General features: G+C 45.6%; 1 protein-coding gene across 3 annotated transcripts in view; it reads left to right on the forward strand.

Moving 5' to 3' along the window:
- The first annotated feature begins 8,231 nt into the window (after positions 1-8,231).
- The window catches only part of Commd1 (copper metabolism domain containing 1), a 140,286-nt gene continuing 130,026 nt past the window's right edge, over positions 8,232-18,491 (forward strand). For 2 of the 3 annotated variants that reach the window (XR_009381787.1, XM_059275344.1), the window contains exon 1: positions 8,232-8,446. Coding sequence is in view for 1 of the 3 variants with exons in the window: in XM_059275344.1 (XP_059131327.1) it covers positions 8,270-8,446 (177 nt within the window). In the remaining 2 variants the exon portion in view is untranslated. Of the gene's footprint in view, positions 8,447-8,669; positions 8,996-18,491 lie in introns of those variants that run through there. The other variant, XM_059275345.1, reaches the window with a different exon arrangement.

An 18,491-nucleotide genomic window follows, 5' to 3' on the forward strand; every position in this document is an offset into this window, starting at 1 on the left:
TCCTCCTCCACGAACCTTCCAGAAGGCGACGCCGGCAGAGGCGGCGGAAGCCGAGAACGGGGCCTGCGGCAGGCCCGGCGCAGGCGTGACGTCAGAGGCTGTCCGCGGCGCGCCGGGTGCGGGGCCTGCGCGCGGAGATCCGGCCGGCTGACCGTCAGCCTGGCCCTGTGCCTGGCGCTGCCACGGAGCGCGAGGTTTTTTAGGCGTGGTTGGGGACTCGCTGTCTCCTCATTCCACCCTGGGTGGATGTGAGGGCCGTTAGCTCATGCTAGTGGTGTTGACGAAGCCGTGACAGCCCTGGCTTTGTTCCGGGGTGGGTGTGGCGCAGCCTGCTTCTTCTCGACGTCTAAATCTAAATTTTATTCCTAGTTTAATCGCTTTGTAAAGGTGTCGGAGGCGAGATTTGCCATGGATAGATTCTCCCCTTTTGTATTCATTTTGGCTACCTAGGGATTTACGTACCCTTGTTAAATGGCCAGAATCGTAATAGTTGTGGAGTGGTGACTGGCTGCCAGACCCGGTCGGCATTCTGGTTAAAATGACCTCTTCCCGTAAACATAGCCACTGACTCTAACATGAACATCCTAGTAACCGATTAGCAGTTAACTGCCAAACAAAGTGTGAAGTCTTTACAACCTTTACCTTAGCTAATCCTCATCATAATCCCATGAAATGGGTGCCATCGTCTTGACTTCCTGGATGATGAAGCTGAAACCCAAGTTCAACCAGTAAGACCACAGAAGCCAGTACAGAGCCAGGACTCTTGTCTTTAGGTAAGCTGCCAGGTTCCTATAACCACTGTCATTGACTAGGGCAGTTCATGTAGGTGATACTCCACTATTAACTCACAATTAATCATTAAGAGCCCATAAGGTGCCAGATGCCTGCAGTAGGTTAAGGAACAATTGTTTTGTGGACTTAGTCCTGCGACCAGGAGGAGGTTTTACAAGCATTCAGGCTATTAGGACTAAGAGATGAAGTTTTCAAGCTTGCCCCTGGGGGAGACATCTTTTCCAAAGACCAGTTTGCTCCTTGCAGCACACAAATATTCCATGGTTGTAGAAACAACTGGTGCAATACGTGTAATACCACCACATGTACCGATCCTGGGGTGGTTTGCATGAGATGTCTCACATAGTTTCAGACGTTTGAATGCTTGGTCCCCAGTTGGTGCCCTGACTGGAGAAGCTTAGGAAGTGTAGCCTCGCTGGAGTATGTCACTAGGGGCTGAGTTTGTTTCAAAAGCTACCGACCATTCCGAGTTTGTTCTTTGCTTCTGGTTTTCAGTTTGAGATGTGAGTTCTCAGCTGTTCCTGCCTCCATGCCTGACTATTGCCAAGTTTCCCTGCTGTGCCAGTGATGGACTGTCATCCCTCTGGAACCATTACCCACCCCACCTCACCCCGAAAAAAAAAAAAACCCTTCCCTTGCCTTGGTCATGGTGTTTTATCACAGCAACACTAACTAACTAACTAACTAACACAGGCACTCTGATTTCTCCTGGCCCCACTCTATGAAAGGGGCCTTCACTATGCCTTCAGGAAGACATGGTTAGCACCAGAGACAGGGAAGCAGGGAAGCCCAGTGAAGTCTGTAAAGCAAACCTTGTTAAAGTGACCCTTGTCTTCTTAAAGCTACGCTAGCTCAAGCCCCTTTGCCATATCACTTTCCCAAAATTTACTGTCTGCCTAATTAGCATATGATTTCTAGCGCAAGTTTTAGTTTTTGTTCTTCATTTCCTCCTGAAATCTTCTGTCATGTCAAACTTAAATTTATGTTTTTCTTTGATTTATCTGTCTTTGTTACAAAGTTGTATCCAAAGCCGGGCTGTGGTGGCACACTTCGGAGGCAGAAGCAGGTGAATCTCTTAGTTTGAAGCTAGCTTGGTCTATAGAGTGAGTTCCAGGCCAGCCAGGGATACACAGAGAAACCCTGTCTTAAAAAAAAAAAATGAAAAAGCAAACAAAAACCAAAAACCAAATTCTATCCAAGAACCCAAGATTACCAGAGGAAAGATTTTTTCCTTCTCCTTATTGGCCAAGTATAAAAATTGGCATTACATAGAAATCTGAATGTATACATAACCTAGTCCTTGTCCGTCTTTCAGATGATTCCCCTTGATTACTATTTCCTCTCTTGCTATGATACTTACAAAAGCCTCAATGCTGCTCTGTCTCACAGCTCCATATGGAGACAGAGCATTTCACCAGAGTCCATAACCTACTCAAGCTACGTTCATAATCTCTTCTTCTGTTGCCTACTGATGCTACTTCTAGGTACTAATTAGTAAAGAGCCTAAGCCCATTGTATTCGAATTATTTCTTTGCATGTAATTTTTTTCTTTTCTTTTCTTTTTTTTTTTTTTGGTTTTTCGAGACAGGGTTTCTCTGTGTAGCTTTGCGCCTTTCCTGGAACTCACTTGGTAGCCCAAGCTGGCCTCAAACTCACAGAGATCCACCTGGCTCTGCCTCCCGAGTGCTAGGATTAAAGGCGTGCGCCGCCGCCGCCGCCGCCGCCGCCGCCGCCGCCGCCACCACCGCCACCACCACCACCACCACCGCCCGGCTGTAATTTTTTCTTATAAGAACATATGCTTTTATGACAGAGAATGTCATTTATCTCTGTATCCTCTGAAGTAGAATGGCTAGCACAAACCGTCAACTAACATCTGTTGAGTGGCTGGCTGAGTGAAGAATAAATGGTAATAAAGAATTGGAAAAGGTAGAGATGAGACCAGGCAGGGAGAGTTTATTGCAAAACCATAGGGACCTTGCATGTGCACTCTATCAGTTCACATTAAAAGTATTATTTTTGTGTGCATATGCATATGACGTGGAGGAGGGGGAGGCTTGCATTACCTCATGTGTGCGGAGGTCAGAAAGCAACTCTGTGAAGTCAGTTCTCTTCTTTCACCCTCAAGTGCTTCCCAGGGATTGAACTCCAATTGTATGGTTTGTTGGCAAACACCTCACCAGCCCCAATCAGTTTACATTAAAAAAAAACTTTATGTGTGAGGGTTTTTCCTTCCTGCATGTATGTGCACCATGTCCATGCTCAGTGCCCATGGAGGTCAGAAGAGGGCATCGGTTTCTCTGGAACTGGAGTTACAGATGGCTGGGAACCACCATGAGGGTGCTGGGAATGGAACCTGGGTCTTCTGCAAGAACAGCAAATGCTCTAAACCACGGAGCCACCGCGCCCCCCCCCCCCCCAGTTTACATTTTAAAAGGATTTATTTTTATTGTGTGTGTGTGAATGTTTTGCCTGCATGTATGTATATGCAACACATATGTGGAGGTCAGAAGAGGGCGTTGGGACCTGTAGAGCTGGGTTGCAGGTGGTTGGGATCCATCTGTGTGGGTGCTGGGAATCAAACCTGGGCCCTTTGTAAGAGCAATGAGTGCTCTAAACTGCTGAGCCATCTCTCCAGCTCCAAGTTTACGTTTTCCATGTTTATAAAAACATGACTTGCCTGCCTGGAACCATTTGCTCGCTGGGGCTTTAATGGCATATTTGGCCCTGACGAAAGGGAAAGGTTCATAGGAGGGTTGTTTGTTAGGGTTGGAAGTTTCCCTTGGAGTTGGGCTTCTGCGTCCTTTCCTTGCTGTTGTTGCATTTGGAAAGTCCCTAAACAGCCTTGTGCCCAGATTTGCTATCTATAAAACATGTGATTTGACATTTAATAAACGATAACTGTAATTTGAGCCTTTTGTTTGAAAAGCATTCTAAAAATGCAGCTGGTGCCAACCTGCAGCAGCAGCTGTGGCAATAGCAGCCCCTGGTGGCAGAAGAAGGAATGTCTTCTATTGATCATTTGTGATTTGCAGCTAGGGTAGGCAGGGCTGAAAAGGTTCTCTGTGCAGTGGTATGTGGCAGAATATACCACCACCACAAATGCCACTTGGCATAAGGATTATTTTGAGTTTAAAGCAATTAAGAAAGAGTGGGTGCCAAAAGGCTATCAGATGGTACCATTTTACTTTATTAAAGTAGGAAATAAAACCTTCCTTTGGAAATGGTCTCTTTTATAACAGAGAGGTTCTATCTATCTATCTATCTATCTATCTATCTACCTATCTATCTATCTATCTATCTATCTATCTATCTATCTATTCAATTATTATTTGTTTGTTTGTTTTTGAAACAGCATTTCTTTGTGTTGCCCTGACTGTCCTGGAACTTGCTCTGTAGACCAGGCTGGCCTTGAACTCACTAAGATCTGCCTGCCTCTGCCTCCCTAGTGCTGGGATTAAAGGCATGGGCTACTACACCTGACTAAGAAAGGTTCTTTCCAATGTCGAGAAGTTGAGACTGAGAAATTTCTGTACAAACAGACCTTGATAAAAAAAAAATAACCATTTTTTCCTTAAGTTCCTTCCCCTCCCACAGATAGAGAGAGAGAGAGAGAGAGAGAGAGAGAGAGAGAGAGAGAGAGAGAGAGAGAGAGAGAGAGATTGGTTTCTTTTTCATAATCTCTTTGTTCAACTTAATATGAAAGCATTTAGGGGTTGCCAATTTGTGGGTCCTTATGAGGACTGCCACACCATTAAATAAATGTTTACATTTATTTAATGAATTGCACATTGAATTGCACATCCTATACTAGCTGTGTGTGGTGGCTCATAGCTGTAATCCCAGTATTTAGGAGGTAGAGGCAGGAGAGTGTGAGGCCATCTTAGTCTATATGGTGAGTTTCATGCTATCCTGGGCTGCAGCCTAAGTACAGACTCAGTTTCAAAGAAACCAAAGCAAAGCAGACAAGGAGAAGTGGTAACTTGAAGGAATTCTCAGGGTTTGTGGAGAGGCTTCGGACGGGGGTAGCACAGAGATTGTAGACTCCACGTGAAGGACGTTTACAGTTTGCAGAGAAGGTAATCTGAAGCTTTAGCAAAGGACGGAAGCATCCTATAACATAAAAACGTTTGAAATTAAAACAAACAAAACCGTTTGAAATTATCATGTAGTTATGCTAGTTGCTTTTTGCTGTGATAAAGTATCTGACAAAAGTCACTTAAGGAAGGGAGGGTTTGTTCTGGCTCACAGGTGAGGGAGCAGCCATCTTGGCTGGGAAGTCTTGGGAACAGGAGCAAGAGGCAGCCGGTCACTGTGCAGCCACTGCCAGGAAGCAGAGAGTGGTGAATGCTGGTATTCAGCTCATTTTCTCCTTTCTATTTAGTTCAGAGTTCTAGACCATTGACTGGTGCCGCTCACTTCAGTTAACCTAATCTACACAGTCTCTCACAGAGATGCCCATAGACTTGTCTCCTGGGTCCTTTCTACTTGATAGTCAATGTTAAATTAACCATCATAGGAGGCCCACAGCTTTTCTCCATAATGTAGACACGTGCTGAAAACCCTTGAGGCAGTTCTTTCTCCTCCTCCTCCTCCTCCTCTTCTTCCTTTTTCCTCTTTTCTTCTTCATCTGCTCCTCCTCCTCTTCCTTCTCCTCCTACCCCTCCTCCTCTTTCTTCTTTTCTTCTTTGTCTGCTCCTTCTCCTCCTCATCTTCCACCACCTCCTCCTCCTTCTTGGTGGCGATGCTGGGGAACTGAACCCAGAGTCTCCTGCACGCTATGAAAGACGCTGGTCTACATCCTGAACCAAGTCTTCAGTGGGGCTGTCTTCAGTGAGCGTGAAGTTCCCAGGATGCAGCTCTTTGGAGCTGTCTTTTCTGCCATGATGGGCTTTTCAGTGATGCAGCTGCTCTGCCCTCTCATGTGGTGTATGCTCCTGTAGATAGGAGCCCCTCACCCACGCTTGGGCTTCATAAAGAGCCATGTAGCAAGTCTCTCAAAAATAGACAAAATAGAAACAAGCCAAGGGCTGGGATGTAGCCCAGCTGTAGATTATGCTTAGCCTATGCAAAGCCTTTGGTTCAGTCCCAAGTACTCAGAAGGAAGAAAGAAAAATAATTTTGATTTTAGGAATACTACAACATTACAATAAAAATATTTATTTGTGTGTGTTCATATGTGTCTGTGTATGGGCATGTGTGTGTGTAAGCTGTGTGCACATTCTCAGGCCAGAAGAGGGCATCTGGTGTCCTCTTACATTCCTGCCCCTTCCTTTGGAGGCGAGTCTTTTCCTTAACCTGGAGTTTGCATCCCCCCACCCCCACCCCGCTGGGCTGGAAGCCAGCAAGCCCCAACTATTTTCCTGGCTTCGCCCTAATCAGAGCTGGGGTTGCAGGCATGGGCAGGTTGCCTGGCTGGTTGCGTGGGCGTTGGGATGTGAACTTTTGTCCTTGTGCTTGTTGTGCACAAGCGCTGTTAACTGCAGAACCATCATCTCGCCAGCTCCCCAAGTAACAGTATTATTTGTATACTGGACATCCTTCTGAGAGAAAGAATAAAAATAATCCTCAGTTGCTGAGAAATATACACAATAATCATGTTGGTAAAACCTACCAGACTTTCTATGTAGGTTAATAGATTCAAGTATAGATATAGAAGCTTGAGGGATATATTTTAATATAGATGAGCAGCATTAGTATTTTTAATATATGAAGAACTCTTGGACCCACTGATGGTTCAGTAGGCAAGGGCATTTGCTGCTAAGCCTGATGACCTGATTTTGATCGTGGACCCCACATGGGGAAGGAGAGCACCAAATTCCCAATACTGTTGTCCTCTGACCTCTACACACATATGGTGGCAGCTACTCATACACATACATACACACGCAGTAAATAAATGCTAAAAACCAGCTCTTAGCAACCAGTGAAGTGACAGGAAGAAAACGGGCAAATAAGTAGGAATGTAAGCAGTCAAAATATGTCCAGGTTAAGCATTCACTCTCAAAATTTAAGAAATGGGGCCAGGCTGGAGAGATGGCTCACGGGCCCTGACTGCTCTTACAGAGCACCTGGGTTCAGTTCCCAGCACGCACATCCGGTGGGTCACAGCCTCCTGTCACTTCATTTCCAGGAGACCCAGAGCCCTCTTCTGACTTCCTTAGGCACCTGCCTGCAGGGGGAGCACATGCATACTCTAGGGAACATACACAAATTAACAAATCTTTAATGAAAAGAAAAGAAATGGAGCCAGAGAGATGGCTCAGTGGTTAAAGGCACTTGCCACCAAGTTTGACCACCAGAGTTCAGTCTCTGGGGTCCACATGGTAGAAGAGAACTCATTCTTGTAATTTGTTTTTCAACCTCCACACGGATTCTGTGGCATGTGGGGACACGCGCACACACACACACACACACACACACACACACACACACACGAAGTAGATGTAATGAAAACTTTAGAAAACAAAACACGGCAAGATAATCTTTTCTATGTGTCAGTGGCAAACACCACAGAGAATACTTTGGCCTTTCAGGTGAGGATTTGGAAGTTACGTGCTTAGTAGTGCTGTTTTGTCCAGCTCGCTACCTTTTTGCACCCTTTTCTATTCATTCTTTGCAAGCTTTTTTGTTTGTTGTTTTGTTTAAGATAGGATTTCTCTAGGTAGCCCTGGCTTTCCTAGAACTCACTATGTAGAACAGGCTGGCCTTGCCTCTGCCTCCTGGGTGTGGGGACTAAAAGGTGTACACCACCACATTTGGCCTTTGCAATCTCTATAGGAACATTTAACACAAAAGTATAGTTTGTCTTTAGGGTTGTTTTTCTTGGATCCACAAAAACATTTCTGAAGTTGCCTTTTAGGAAATCATGGATAATGTACACTTCGTTAAGGACTTAACAGTACACAAACAATGGCAATAGGATTTCTTAAATTGGATCTGAAATGTTGATATAAAAACCAATTTGAGCCAGGCATGGTAGCACATGCCTTTATCCCAGCACTCAGGAGGCAGAGACAGACAGATATTTGTGAGTTGGAGGACAGGCTGGTCTACATAGTGAGTTCCAGGCCAGTCAGGGGTCTATAATAAGTTTCTGTTTCAAAAACAAAACAACAAATATACAAAAAACAAACAAAACAACAACAACAACAAAACACCTTTGTGTGAGGTCTCTGCAAACATCAAGGCAAGCTCTAGAATGAGATACAGCCACCCAAGTTACGGAGTTATAGCTCATACATCTATCTCATCAAGCGATCTTTGAGCGCCGTTTGGGGTGAAAAAGGACACAGTGAAAGCCCGGTGACCTAAGGGAAAGTCAACGGATGGGCTGTGGTCGAACCAGTGGATGTGCGGGGCAGAGCAAAAGCGAGAACCGCTTATGCTGGCTAGTGGAGGAACGCGGCTTCGCGCTCCGTCTCGGCCGCCGTAGCGGGGCCGCGACCCGCCGCTGGGCGGAGGGCGCTCCCTGGCCATGGCGGGCGAGCTGGAGGGCTGCAAGTCCCTGAGCGGGCTGCTGAGCGGCCTGGCGCAGAGCGCCTTCCACGGACACGCGGGTGTCACCGAGGAGCTGCTGCACAGCCAGCTCTACCCGGAAGTGCCCCTGGAGGAGTTCCGCCCCTTCCTGGCGAAGATGAGGGGGATTCTTAAGGTACAGCTGTTGGGGCGCGCGGCCCTGCCCTCCTTGCAGCCCCAGACCCGCCCCCAGCCTCGGGTGCCGCTCGGCAGCGGCTCTGTGGCTCCCCCGGAGCTGGCTCTGTGGCTCCCCCGGAGCTGGCTTGGCTGTGGGGACACACACCGGTGAAAACCTTGGGCTTTCAAATCCCTCAAGACTCCTCCGTGTCTGTAGTTAGATAAGTTTCGAGTTTTCTCCGTCCCGGACTTTTCCAAGATTGGTTGCAGCCGGGCGTGGTAGTACAGAGAGCTGTGTGAGTTCGAGGCCAGCCTGGCCTACATAGCGAATTCCAGCACAGCCAAGCCTGCCGGGGCTACTAGTGAGACCCTTGTGTGAGGAGAGTGAGAGCGCGCTTGACAGCTTTCCTGCGTTGTGGAAGTTGGGAGCGTTAGAATGAGGTGGTTGGCGAGATAAAGGATAGATTAGCTGGAGTAAACACCATTAAAGAATCGACTTTATGGTGAAGGGTATATTCACCAAATGGAACGAAGTTATACATCACACTGTCTCATGGAAACGTAACAGGTGAAATTAATTTAAAAAGATTCATTTTTGTTTTATGTGTATGAGTGTGGTGCCTGGTGCTTGCGGAGGCCAGAGTAGGGTGCCAGATCACTTGGAATGGTTGCAGGCCACCATGTGAGTACTGGGAACTCAGGTCCTCCGAAAGAGCATTGAGTGCTCCTAACCGCTGAGCCGTCTCTAAGCTCCACGCCAGTTTTGATATAGGATCTCTTGTAGTCCACACTGGCCTTGAACTCACTGTGTACCTGAGGATGATCTTGAGTTCCTGATCCTCCTGCTTCCACTTCCCAAATGCTAGAATTATAAGCATCTGCCACCACACCCTGCTGTGGTGTATGTGTGTGTGAGAGATGCACATGGAGGCTAGGGGTCTATGCTGGTGCCTTGTACTATGACTCTCCACCTCTTTCCAGATAGGGGCCCTCACTGAAGCTGGAGCTCACTGATTGGCTAGGCCAGTCAGGAACGCCAGGGATGCTGGCCTTTGCCCTGCCAGTGCTGGGGTTACAGAAGTGGCGGGCCATACCCAGCCTTCATGAGTGCTGGAGATTAGAACCAAGCTATCTGCCCAGCTGGTTTCTGTGTTTTTTTTTTTTAGTAAGATGTTATAATTATCTAACTAGTATATTCAAAGTATTACCATTTATGTAACGACTAGACAGTGTATTGTTTTCACAAAGTCTTTAAAATATGTGTATTTTACATTTAAAACATTTTTAGCTGCAACTAGCCCCATTTCAAATGATTAAAGTGGTCACATGTGGCTAATGGCCATATTAATTAGTCTGATGTAAACCCAGAATTAGTCATAGGAATGCTTCTAGTGCCAAAGTGTGAAGAAAAGAAAAACTAAAAATAATGTAATTTTTAAACCATAGTGAGCACCTACCTATTTCGAAGATTAGAGCATGGGGCTGAGGGATGGCTCAGTTGGTCGAGTGCTTGCCATGCAAGCCTGAGGACCTGAGTCCATCCCCAAGAACCCATGTAAATGCCGGGTGCCTGCAATCCAGACCTTGCGGAATCAGATAGGAGGATCTCTGGGGCTTCCTGGCTAGCCGTTCTAACCCAGTCTGTTTACTCCAGGTTCAGTGAGAGACCCTGCCTTAAAAAATAGGGGTGCTGGAGAGAAGGCTCAGTGGTTAAGAGCACTTGCTGCTCTTGTAGACAGCCTGGGTTTGGTTCCTAGCACTCATGTGGCAGCTTACTACAGTCTGTCACTCCAATTCTAGGAGATCCAGCACCCTCTTCTGGTCTTCATGGGCACCAGGCACTCACACACTATACTTACATGCAGGCAAAACCACTCATACACATAAAATAAAAATTATCTTAAACGAAATGAAGTGGTTGGACTGGGGAGATGGCTCACTATGTAAAATGCTTGCTGTGCAAGTGGGAACACCTGAGTTTGATCCTAGCACCCAGGAAAAAGCCAGGCATGTTTGTAACCCAGCACTTGTGAGGTGTAGAAAGGCAGAGGCCCAGGCCTCACTGACCAGCTGGCCAGCCTAGCCAATTAGTGAGAGACCCTGTGCTAGACTAGCAAATAAGGTCAGGGAGATAGCTTAGCAGGTGAAGGAGCTTGCTGTTAAGGCTGACAATCTGTGTTCAGTACATGGAATCCACATGGTAGAAAGAGAATTGTGACAAGTTGTTCCCTGGCCTGTGGCGCGCGCGCGCACACACACACACACACACACACACACACACACACACACACACACACACAAAGTGGAGAGCCACTGAGGAAGATACCTGATGTGGGCCTCTTGCCTCCATATGCACACAGATGAGGAAACAAGGTGTCTTAACAGCCTAAAAACACACAATTTAAAGTTAGTGTTAAAATTTAATTTGGGCCAGATGGTAGTAGTACACCACGCCTTTAATCCCAGCACTTGAGAGGCAGAGGCAGGCACATCTCTGAGGTCGAGGCCAGCCTGGGCTACAGAGTGAGTTCCAGGATAGGCTCCAAAGCTACACAGAGAAACTCAGACTCAAAAAAAAAAAAAAAAAAAAAAATTGGGCTGGAGAGATGGCTCAGAGGTTAAGAGCACTGACTGCTCTTCCAAAGGTCCTGAGTTCAATTCCCAGCAACCACAAGGTGGCTCACAATCATCTACAATGAGATCTGATGCCCTCTTCTGACCTGCAGTCATACATGCTGTATACTAAATAAATCTTTAAAAAAAAAAAATTTAACTTACTATTAAAAATATTTATGCTTTTATTTATTACATTTCTTTGTCTGTTTTTCAAGACAGGGTTTCTTTGTGTAGTCCTGGCTGTCTTGGAACTTACTCTGTAGACCAGGTAGATGAAGCTGGCCCTGAACTCAGAGATCCACCTGCCTGTGGCTCCTGAGTACTGGGATCAAAGGCATGTGCCTCCACCTAATTTTTCTTTCTTTCTTTCTTTTTTTTTTTTTTTTCCGAGACAGGGTTTCTCTGTGTAGCTTTGCGCCTTTCCTGGATCTCGCTCTGTAGACCAGACTGGCCTCGAACTCACAGAGATCCGCCTGCCTCTGCCTCCCGAGTGCTGGGACTAAAGGCGTGCGCCACCACCGCCTGGCTCTAATTTTTCTTATACTATTTGAATACAAGAAAAAATGCAATTACTTCACAGAAGGTGACTGGAATTGGCTCATGCAATGGGAGGAGTAATGTCTCAGTCACTTGTGGTGGTAAAGTAGTGTCAGAGTGGTACAGGCCTGATCTGCCAACACCCTGGAGGGGAAGACAGGACCTTGGACTGAAGGCCAGCTTAGGTTTTGTGCATTTGTAGCTCAACAAGCCAAAGGCTGAGGATGTAAAGCACTTGCCTAGCCTGTTTAATCAAGGCTCTAGTTTTGAGCCAGCACCATCAAAATGTAATTTGAAAAGTCTCAGTATGATTGTGGACATTCTAAGCAATTTTATTGGTATCATATGCCATGACTAGATGCCTTCTATTTTATCAAATCTTCAAGTAATCTGGGAAGATTTTCTGGGGAATTTGGTATTTGGTTTGGTGTTTCCTTGGTCCACAAGGATGAGGATAAGGGATTGCAGGCCAGGAAGAAATGCACATATTACAGGCAGTATCTTAGGATCTAATGTTGACCCTACTGCTTATCTCTAGATGATTCTTTGATTTATTATATAGAGATAAAATTTGCCAAATGCAGAGAAGAGATTGTTTGCAAGATGCCTCTTTTATTTGATTTGAAATATGTTGCTAAGTGAGATGCAGATACTCGAGTGTCCCGAAGGGTCTAGGCTGTTAAGCCAGCATGACTCTCAGTGGGCAGTGCTTCCAGGAGTGGTGTGGGACAGCACAGGCTCTGCAGTGATTGGTCCGAGTGCCAGGAGAGAAGCCTGCTCAGTGAGACTGGAACAGGTGCTCAGGGTGACTTCTGCTTCAAATCACTTTTTTATTGTATGTATTTATGTGCGCCTGTGCAGCTGAATGCAGGTGCCTGGAGAGGCTAGAGATGTTGGATCCCCTGGAACTGGAGCTACAGCTAGTTGTGAGTTGTCTGATGGGGGTTGCTCGGATCGGAAATCAGGTCCCCTGAAAGAGCAATACATGCTCTTGACCACTGAGACAGCTCTCTAGCCCCAAATGTCTGATTCTTATGAAGACATAGAGCGCAAATATGATTGATCGATTTATTTATTTATTTGTTTATTTATTTATTTATGTTTTTTCGAGACAGGGTTTCTCTGTGTAGCTTTAGAGCCTGTCCTGGATCTCACTCTGTAGACCAGGCTGGCCTCGAACTTACAGAGATCCTCCTGCCTCTGCCTCCCAAGTGCTGGGATTAAAGGCGTGCGCCACCGCCGCCGCCGCCGCCACCACCACCACCACCACCACCACCTGGGCAAATATGATTTTTAAGCAGAGAATGTCTACTCTTTAAATTTTATATTCATATATCTATTTATTGTGTGTGCATAGGTCAGAAGATCACTTATTGAATGAGTCGGTTCTCTTCTTCCACCATATGGAGTTGCTTTTGTTTTTGAGATGGGTCTCATTATATAGTCTTGGCTGGCCTGGAACTCACAGGATCCATCTGCGTCTGCCTCCTGAGTGCTGAGTAAAGGTGTGTGCCACCAGATGGTTTCTGGGGGTCTAATCCAGATGGTCAGGCTTGGCAGCAGGTGTCCTTACCTGCTGAGCCATCTCACCAGCCCATCCATCTTTAATAAAAGGGAACATAATGTAGATATGTATGATGTAAGGACGTTATATTTACAAACAGAAGTGAGTAAGCAACTGTGGACAGAAAGGAGGTATCCTTTCTGCCAGTTTTTTTTTTTTTTTTTTTTTTTTTTTTTTAACTAAAAGAGCTAACATTTTTATTCTCACAGTTCACGATACAAATGAAACTACTTGCCAGGCGGTGGTGGCGCACGCCTTTAATCCCAGCACTCGGGAGGCAGAGCCAGGAGGATCTCTGTGAGTTCGAGGCCAGCCTGGTCTACAGAGTGAGATCCAGGAAAGGCGCAAAGCTACACAGAGAAACCCTGTCTCGAAAAACCAAAAAAAAAAAAAAAAAAAAAAAAAAAAAAATCCCTCTTCTCCCCTCTAAAACTATTCCCTATGCTAGATAGGGGGAGAGGTTTTCCTTGTCATGCCACTATAAAACATCCAGGTGCAGCACCATATCTCCTAGTGAAACAGAAAAACACAGCCCTGATAACCCCCTGCCCTTATCTGAGTCATGCCATGCCAGGTGAGCACCATCTTATCATTGGAGGCCTGGGCGTCAAGGGCATGTGGTCTTCCAGGGTGGCCTCATCCCAGGGAGCAGGTCCCACAGGCATCATCCCAGGAGGAAGGGGGCCCATGTTGGGTGCTTGCATTATACCAGAGTAAGGAGGACCTGGGAGACTGGGGGCAGGTAGGAGGGTGGCTCCTTCAGGAGGAGGAGCAGAGAATGGAGCAGGTGGGTCTCTTTCCTTGTTGAAATGCGGCCATTGTTTTATCACCAGGCTTTGGGCCTGCTCTTCCATCCATTTGGGGATGGGATGTCTTTCACATTCCTTTTGTTTCCTACTGCCGGAGTGTCTTCCTCACAGACTAAGAGTCATGGTGAGATATGTGTTGCAGTAATCATAATAAACCACTGCTACCCTGCCAGATTCCAGCCCCCCACCCCTTTTTTAGACAGGGCCTCATTGTGTAGACCAGACTGGCCTTGAACTCACAGAGATCTGCTTGTTTCTGCCTCCTGAGTGCTGGGATTAAAAGCATGCACCACCACTCCCAGCCTCTGGCAGGCTTCTTAAGATGCTATTTTGCTGCTTTTGAACAAAGTGATTATTCTAGACTTAGATAAAGGGCAGCTTTATGGTATATTCAAAGTTAATAGCAGATGTGGGGTAGGGAAAATGTAGAGCATGTTCAAGGGATGATGAATAGGCTGGGGATAGCTTGGTAGGTAAAAGTGAATGTTGTACAAGTGTGAGGACCTGGGTTTGAATCCCGAAAACCCACATAAAAACTGGACGTGTAGGGGCTGGATAGGTAGTTCAGCAGTTAAGAGCACTTGTTCTTATAGGATCTGGGTTTGGCTCCTAGCATCCAAAGGAGGGCTCACAACCATCTGTAATTCCAGTTCCAGGGAATCCAATATCCTCTTCTGGCTTCCTTGGGCACCAGGCACACTTGAGGTGCCCAGACATACATGCAGACAAAATACTCATATAACAAATAAATCTTTTTAAAAAGTCTTAAAATAAAAACTGGTCATGTAGTGTAAGTGTCTGCAATTTGAGGAGATGGGAGGTGGAGACAGCAAAATCCCGGAAGCTTAGGGCCAGTTAGCCTGGCACACAGAGTGGAAAGACAATGAAGAAACTCATCTCAAACCAAGTAGAAGGTGGGGACAAACACCTGAGGTTGGCCTCTGACTTCTGTACATACACTGGCACACATGCTCCTGCAGTCACGTATGTGAATGTGTATGCACACATACATCACACACACACATCATACACACACTAACATGGTGAACAGTTCAATCTGATCATAATATGAGGGTATGTAGTAAGGAATATTTGGTGGATTAGTCAAGAAAAAGTGAAGCACTTACTCCTTTAATCCTGCTGTCATTGCTGCTTTGAAGCAGGCTATACACCTAACACAGACAGTAGTGGACCTCGTGTCCTGCACACCTAACACACAGATGGTACTAGACCTCGTGTCTTACACACCTGACACACAGACGGTAGTGGACCTTGTGTCCTACACACCTAACACACAGACGGTAGTGGACCTCGTGTCCTGCACACCTAACACACAGATGGTAGTAGACCTCGTGTCTTACACACCTGACACAGATGGTAGTGGACCTCGTGTCCTACACACCTGACACACAGACGGTAGTGGACCTCGTGTCCTACACACCTAACACAGATGGTAGTGGACCTCATGTCTTACACACCTAACACAGATGGTGGTAGACCTCGTGTCTTACACACCTAACACACAGATGGTGGTGGACCTCGTGTCTTTCACCTAGAAAACCATGTTCTGCATAGAAACGGAGACCCAGAGGACAGAACAAAGGAAATGTGGAATTCCTAGAGAACACAGTGGGCACTCATTAGCAATCTCTTTTGATGTGCTGAGGATCAAACCCAGGATCTTGTACTTGCTAGGTAAGCTTGTAATGCTGAGCTAAACCCAAGCCTGACCCCAGGTAACAGTTTTCTTATTGCCAACTACCTGGCAATGTGTTGTGCACCAGTTTCAGATTCCTAATTTTCACATTGTTTCTAAATGTTATGTAGCTAGAGTTTTTTCCGGATCCCACCAAGCCCTGGCAGTCCGACAGCCCACTTATAAAATAAACACACAGAAGCTTATATTATTTACAAACTGTATGGCCGTGACAGGCTTCTTGCTAACTGTTCTTATATCTTAAATTAACCCATTTCTATAAATCTATACCTTGCCACGTGGCTCGTGGCTTACCGGCAACTTCACATGCTTCTTGTCATGGCGGCTGCTGGCAGTGTCTCCCCCTCCTCAGCCTTCTGCTTCCCAGAATTCTCTTCTCTGCTTGTCCCACCTATACTTCCTGCCTGGCCACTGGCCAATCAGTGTTTTATTTATACAGAACGATATCCACAGTAATGTTATGTACTATTTTCTTGACATTTGTACTGTAGAATGGAACAACAATTTCCTTGTTTGGAACACTAGCACTCTAGCTTTACCTGTTAATCACAAAGGGGCAAACATTTCATCTGCTTATGGATATGTGAAGCAGCCCATTCATTCACGCTATGGTGTGTGTGTGTGTGTGTGTGTGTGTGTGTGTGTGTGTACACACTATGGTGCACATGTGGAGGTCAGAAGACAACTTATAGGAGGATTCAGTTTTCTCCTTCCACCACATAGGTTCCAGGGATCAAATTTCTATCTTTAGGTTTGGCTGCATGCACATTTAACCAGTGTACTATCTTGCTGGCCCTACACTATATTTGATTTCTGGATAGTGCCCAAAGAATTGTGAAATTAATAAAGTAGTTATGGTATGTGGGTTAGGGCTCTTAACCAGTGAGCCATCTCTCCAGCCTGTGTTTATTGGTTTTTTGAAACAGGGTGTCACTGTGTGCCTGGAACTCACTATGTAGATCAAACTGGCCTCGGATCTACAGAGAGTTCTGGGGTTAAAGGTGTGTACCGCCAGTCACAGCACATTGTTTAATTTTTTCAGCTCACATTTATAATTTGGTATGAAGAATTAATAATACTACCTGAGTTTTTATAATATCCTTACTAGTGTGTACATGTGTAAAGAAGGCAGAACTTTATTATTTTCCCTCTTTAATACTTATTTCTTAAGGCATGTGATAGGTACTTAGTAGACATTCGTAGAACATTTGAATGAATGGATAGTGCTTAAATGTGCCAGCTGCATTGAGAAGGCAACTAGAGTTGGGCACAGTGGCATATGCCTGTAGTCCTAACTCCTGAGAGGCTGAGACAAGAGACTCGTGAGCTTAGTTTAGAGCTAGCTTGGGCAATGTGAAAGTACAATTTCTGTGTGGGGAGAACAGAAAATATAACACTAAGTCAGGGGTGGCAGATTATGGCTGTAGGACTAATCTGGCCTGATGCCCCCATGCTCCCCACCACATGCCCATTCCTATTGTTCTTATTGCTTTGTTTGGTAGTACCATGAGTTATTAAACCCATGGTCATGGCCATGCTAGGCAAGTGCACTGCAACTCAGTTACATTCCCCATTGTTCTTGTTTTGACAAATAAAGCTTTGCCATAACATGGTCACATGCTCATTCATTTGCTTATCTGTAGCAGCTGTTGCCAATATAATAACAGTGGCTGTGACAGATACTATTTGGCATTAAAAGCCTAAAGTATTTAACATCTGAACATTTACATAAAGATGCTAACCCTTACCTTTAATAACGCAAACAATAGGTCCAGTCTATATTGTTTTCTCCCAGGGTCCATGGAAGAGTCTACCAACCAGCTGAGGATTCTAATCTGAGGGGCATTCAGTGAATCTAAGCACACTGAGTTCTTTAGTCCATTCACTTTATTCTTCTCAGTCAATTCTATCTACACAGTTTCTTTTCTGTTCTCTTACTTAGCTCCTCTTGGTCCCTCCTGCTCTCAGTCCCTTCTGCTGTTCTCTCATCATTCTACCTAGTTCTTTCCATCTCCATCCTCATCTTTGTTCTTTTCCATCAATCCTCTCCCCCCAGTGCTCTCAGAGAACCAGTATATATACCCACACAGTAATTCTTTGGTAAAGCAATGTGAGGCTTGAAGTTTCAGGGTCTCAGAGAGAGGTGATAAGGACCCACACATAAAGCAATTAGTTGTCAGCTTCCAATTACAACCCAAAAGGGGAGTGACTGAAGGGGAGCTCTCTGGTAGGGTCAACTGATGGCTAAGATCAATTAGGGAATTTATGTGCTCAAACTATAATCTAGAAATGCTAGGTAGAATGTTAGGGGTCAATAAGTCACAAGAAAGTAAACTGTCTTTGGTGCCACTTTTCCTGCTCGTCCCGGCTGCAGCTGCTTTCTGATAGGGAGGGGGACATATGCTAGGTGGCTAAGCAACCTATGTCAGAGCGTGTAGTATTTGGTTAGTAAAAGCACTTTTACTCAGAGTAATTGCTGAGGAGAAAATCTAGGAATAGCACCTGGCTGAGGAGGAATAAGAAATTAATTTGCACAAGAAAGAAGCTTGGCACCTATCACTTGTCTGGCCTTGTAGGCAATCTCCTGGGGTCAGTGGGAAGTAACTGTCTTAACTCAGTAACTAACAAATGGCTAAAACATCATCCAGGAATGTGAGCAGGAAATCTCTTCAGTTAGGATCTTGTGTAAGTAAGCCAGGGTGAAGGTAAGGGGTTGGGGATTTAATTGTTAGCGGTTATTTTCTCTATCTGTGGGTGAGATGAGCTAATGTTTATATCTCTGCATTTGTCCTTGGAAAAAGGTATCTTAGCTGAAATACTT

Source organism: Peromyscus eremicus, chromosome 10 (genome assembly GCF_949786415.1).
Source record: "Peromyscus eremicus chromosome 10, PerEre_H2_v1, whole genome shotgun sequence".
NCBI lineage: Eukaryota > Metazoa > Chordata > Mammalia > Rodentia > Cricetidae > Peromyscus > Peromyscus eremicus.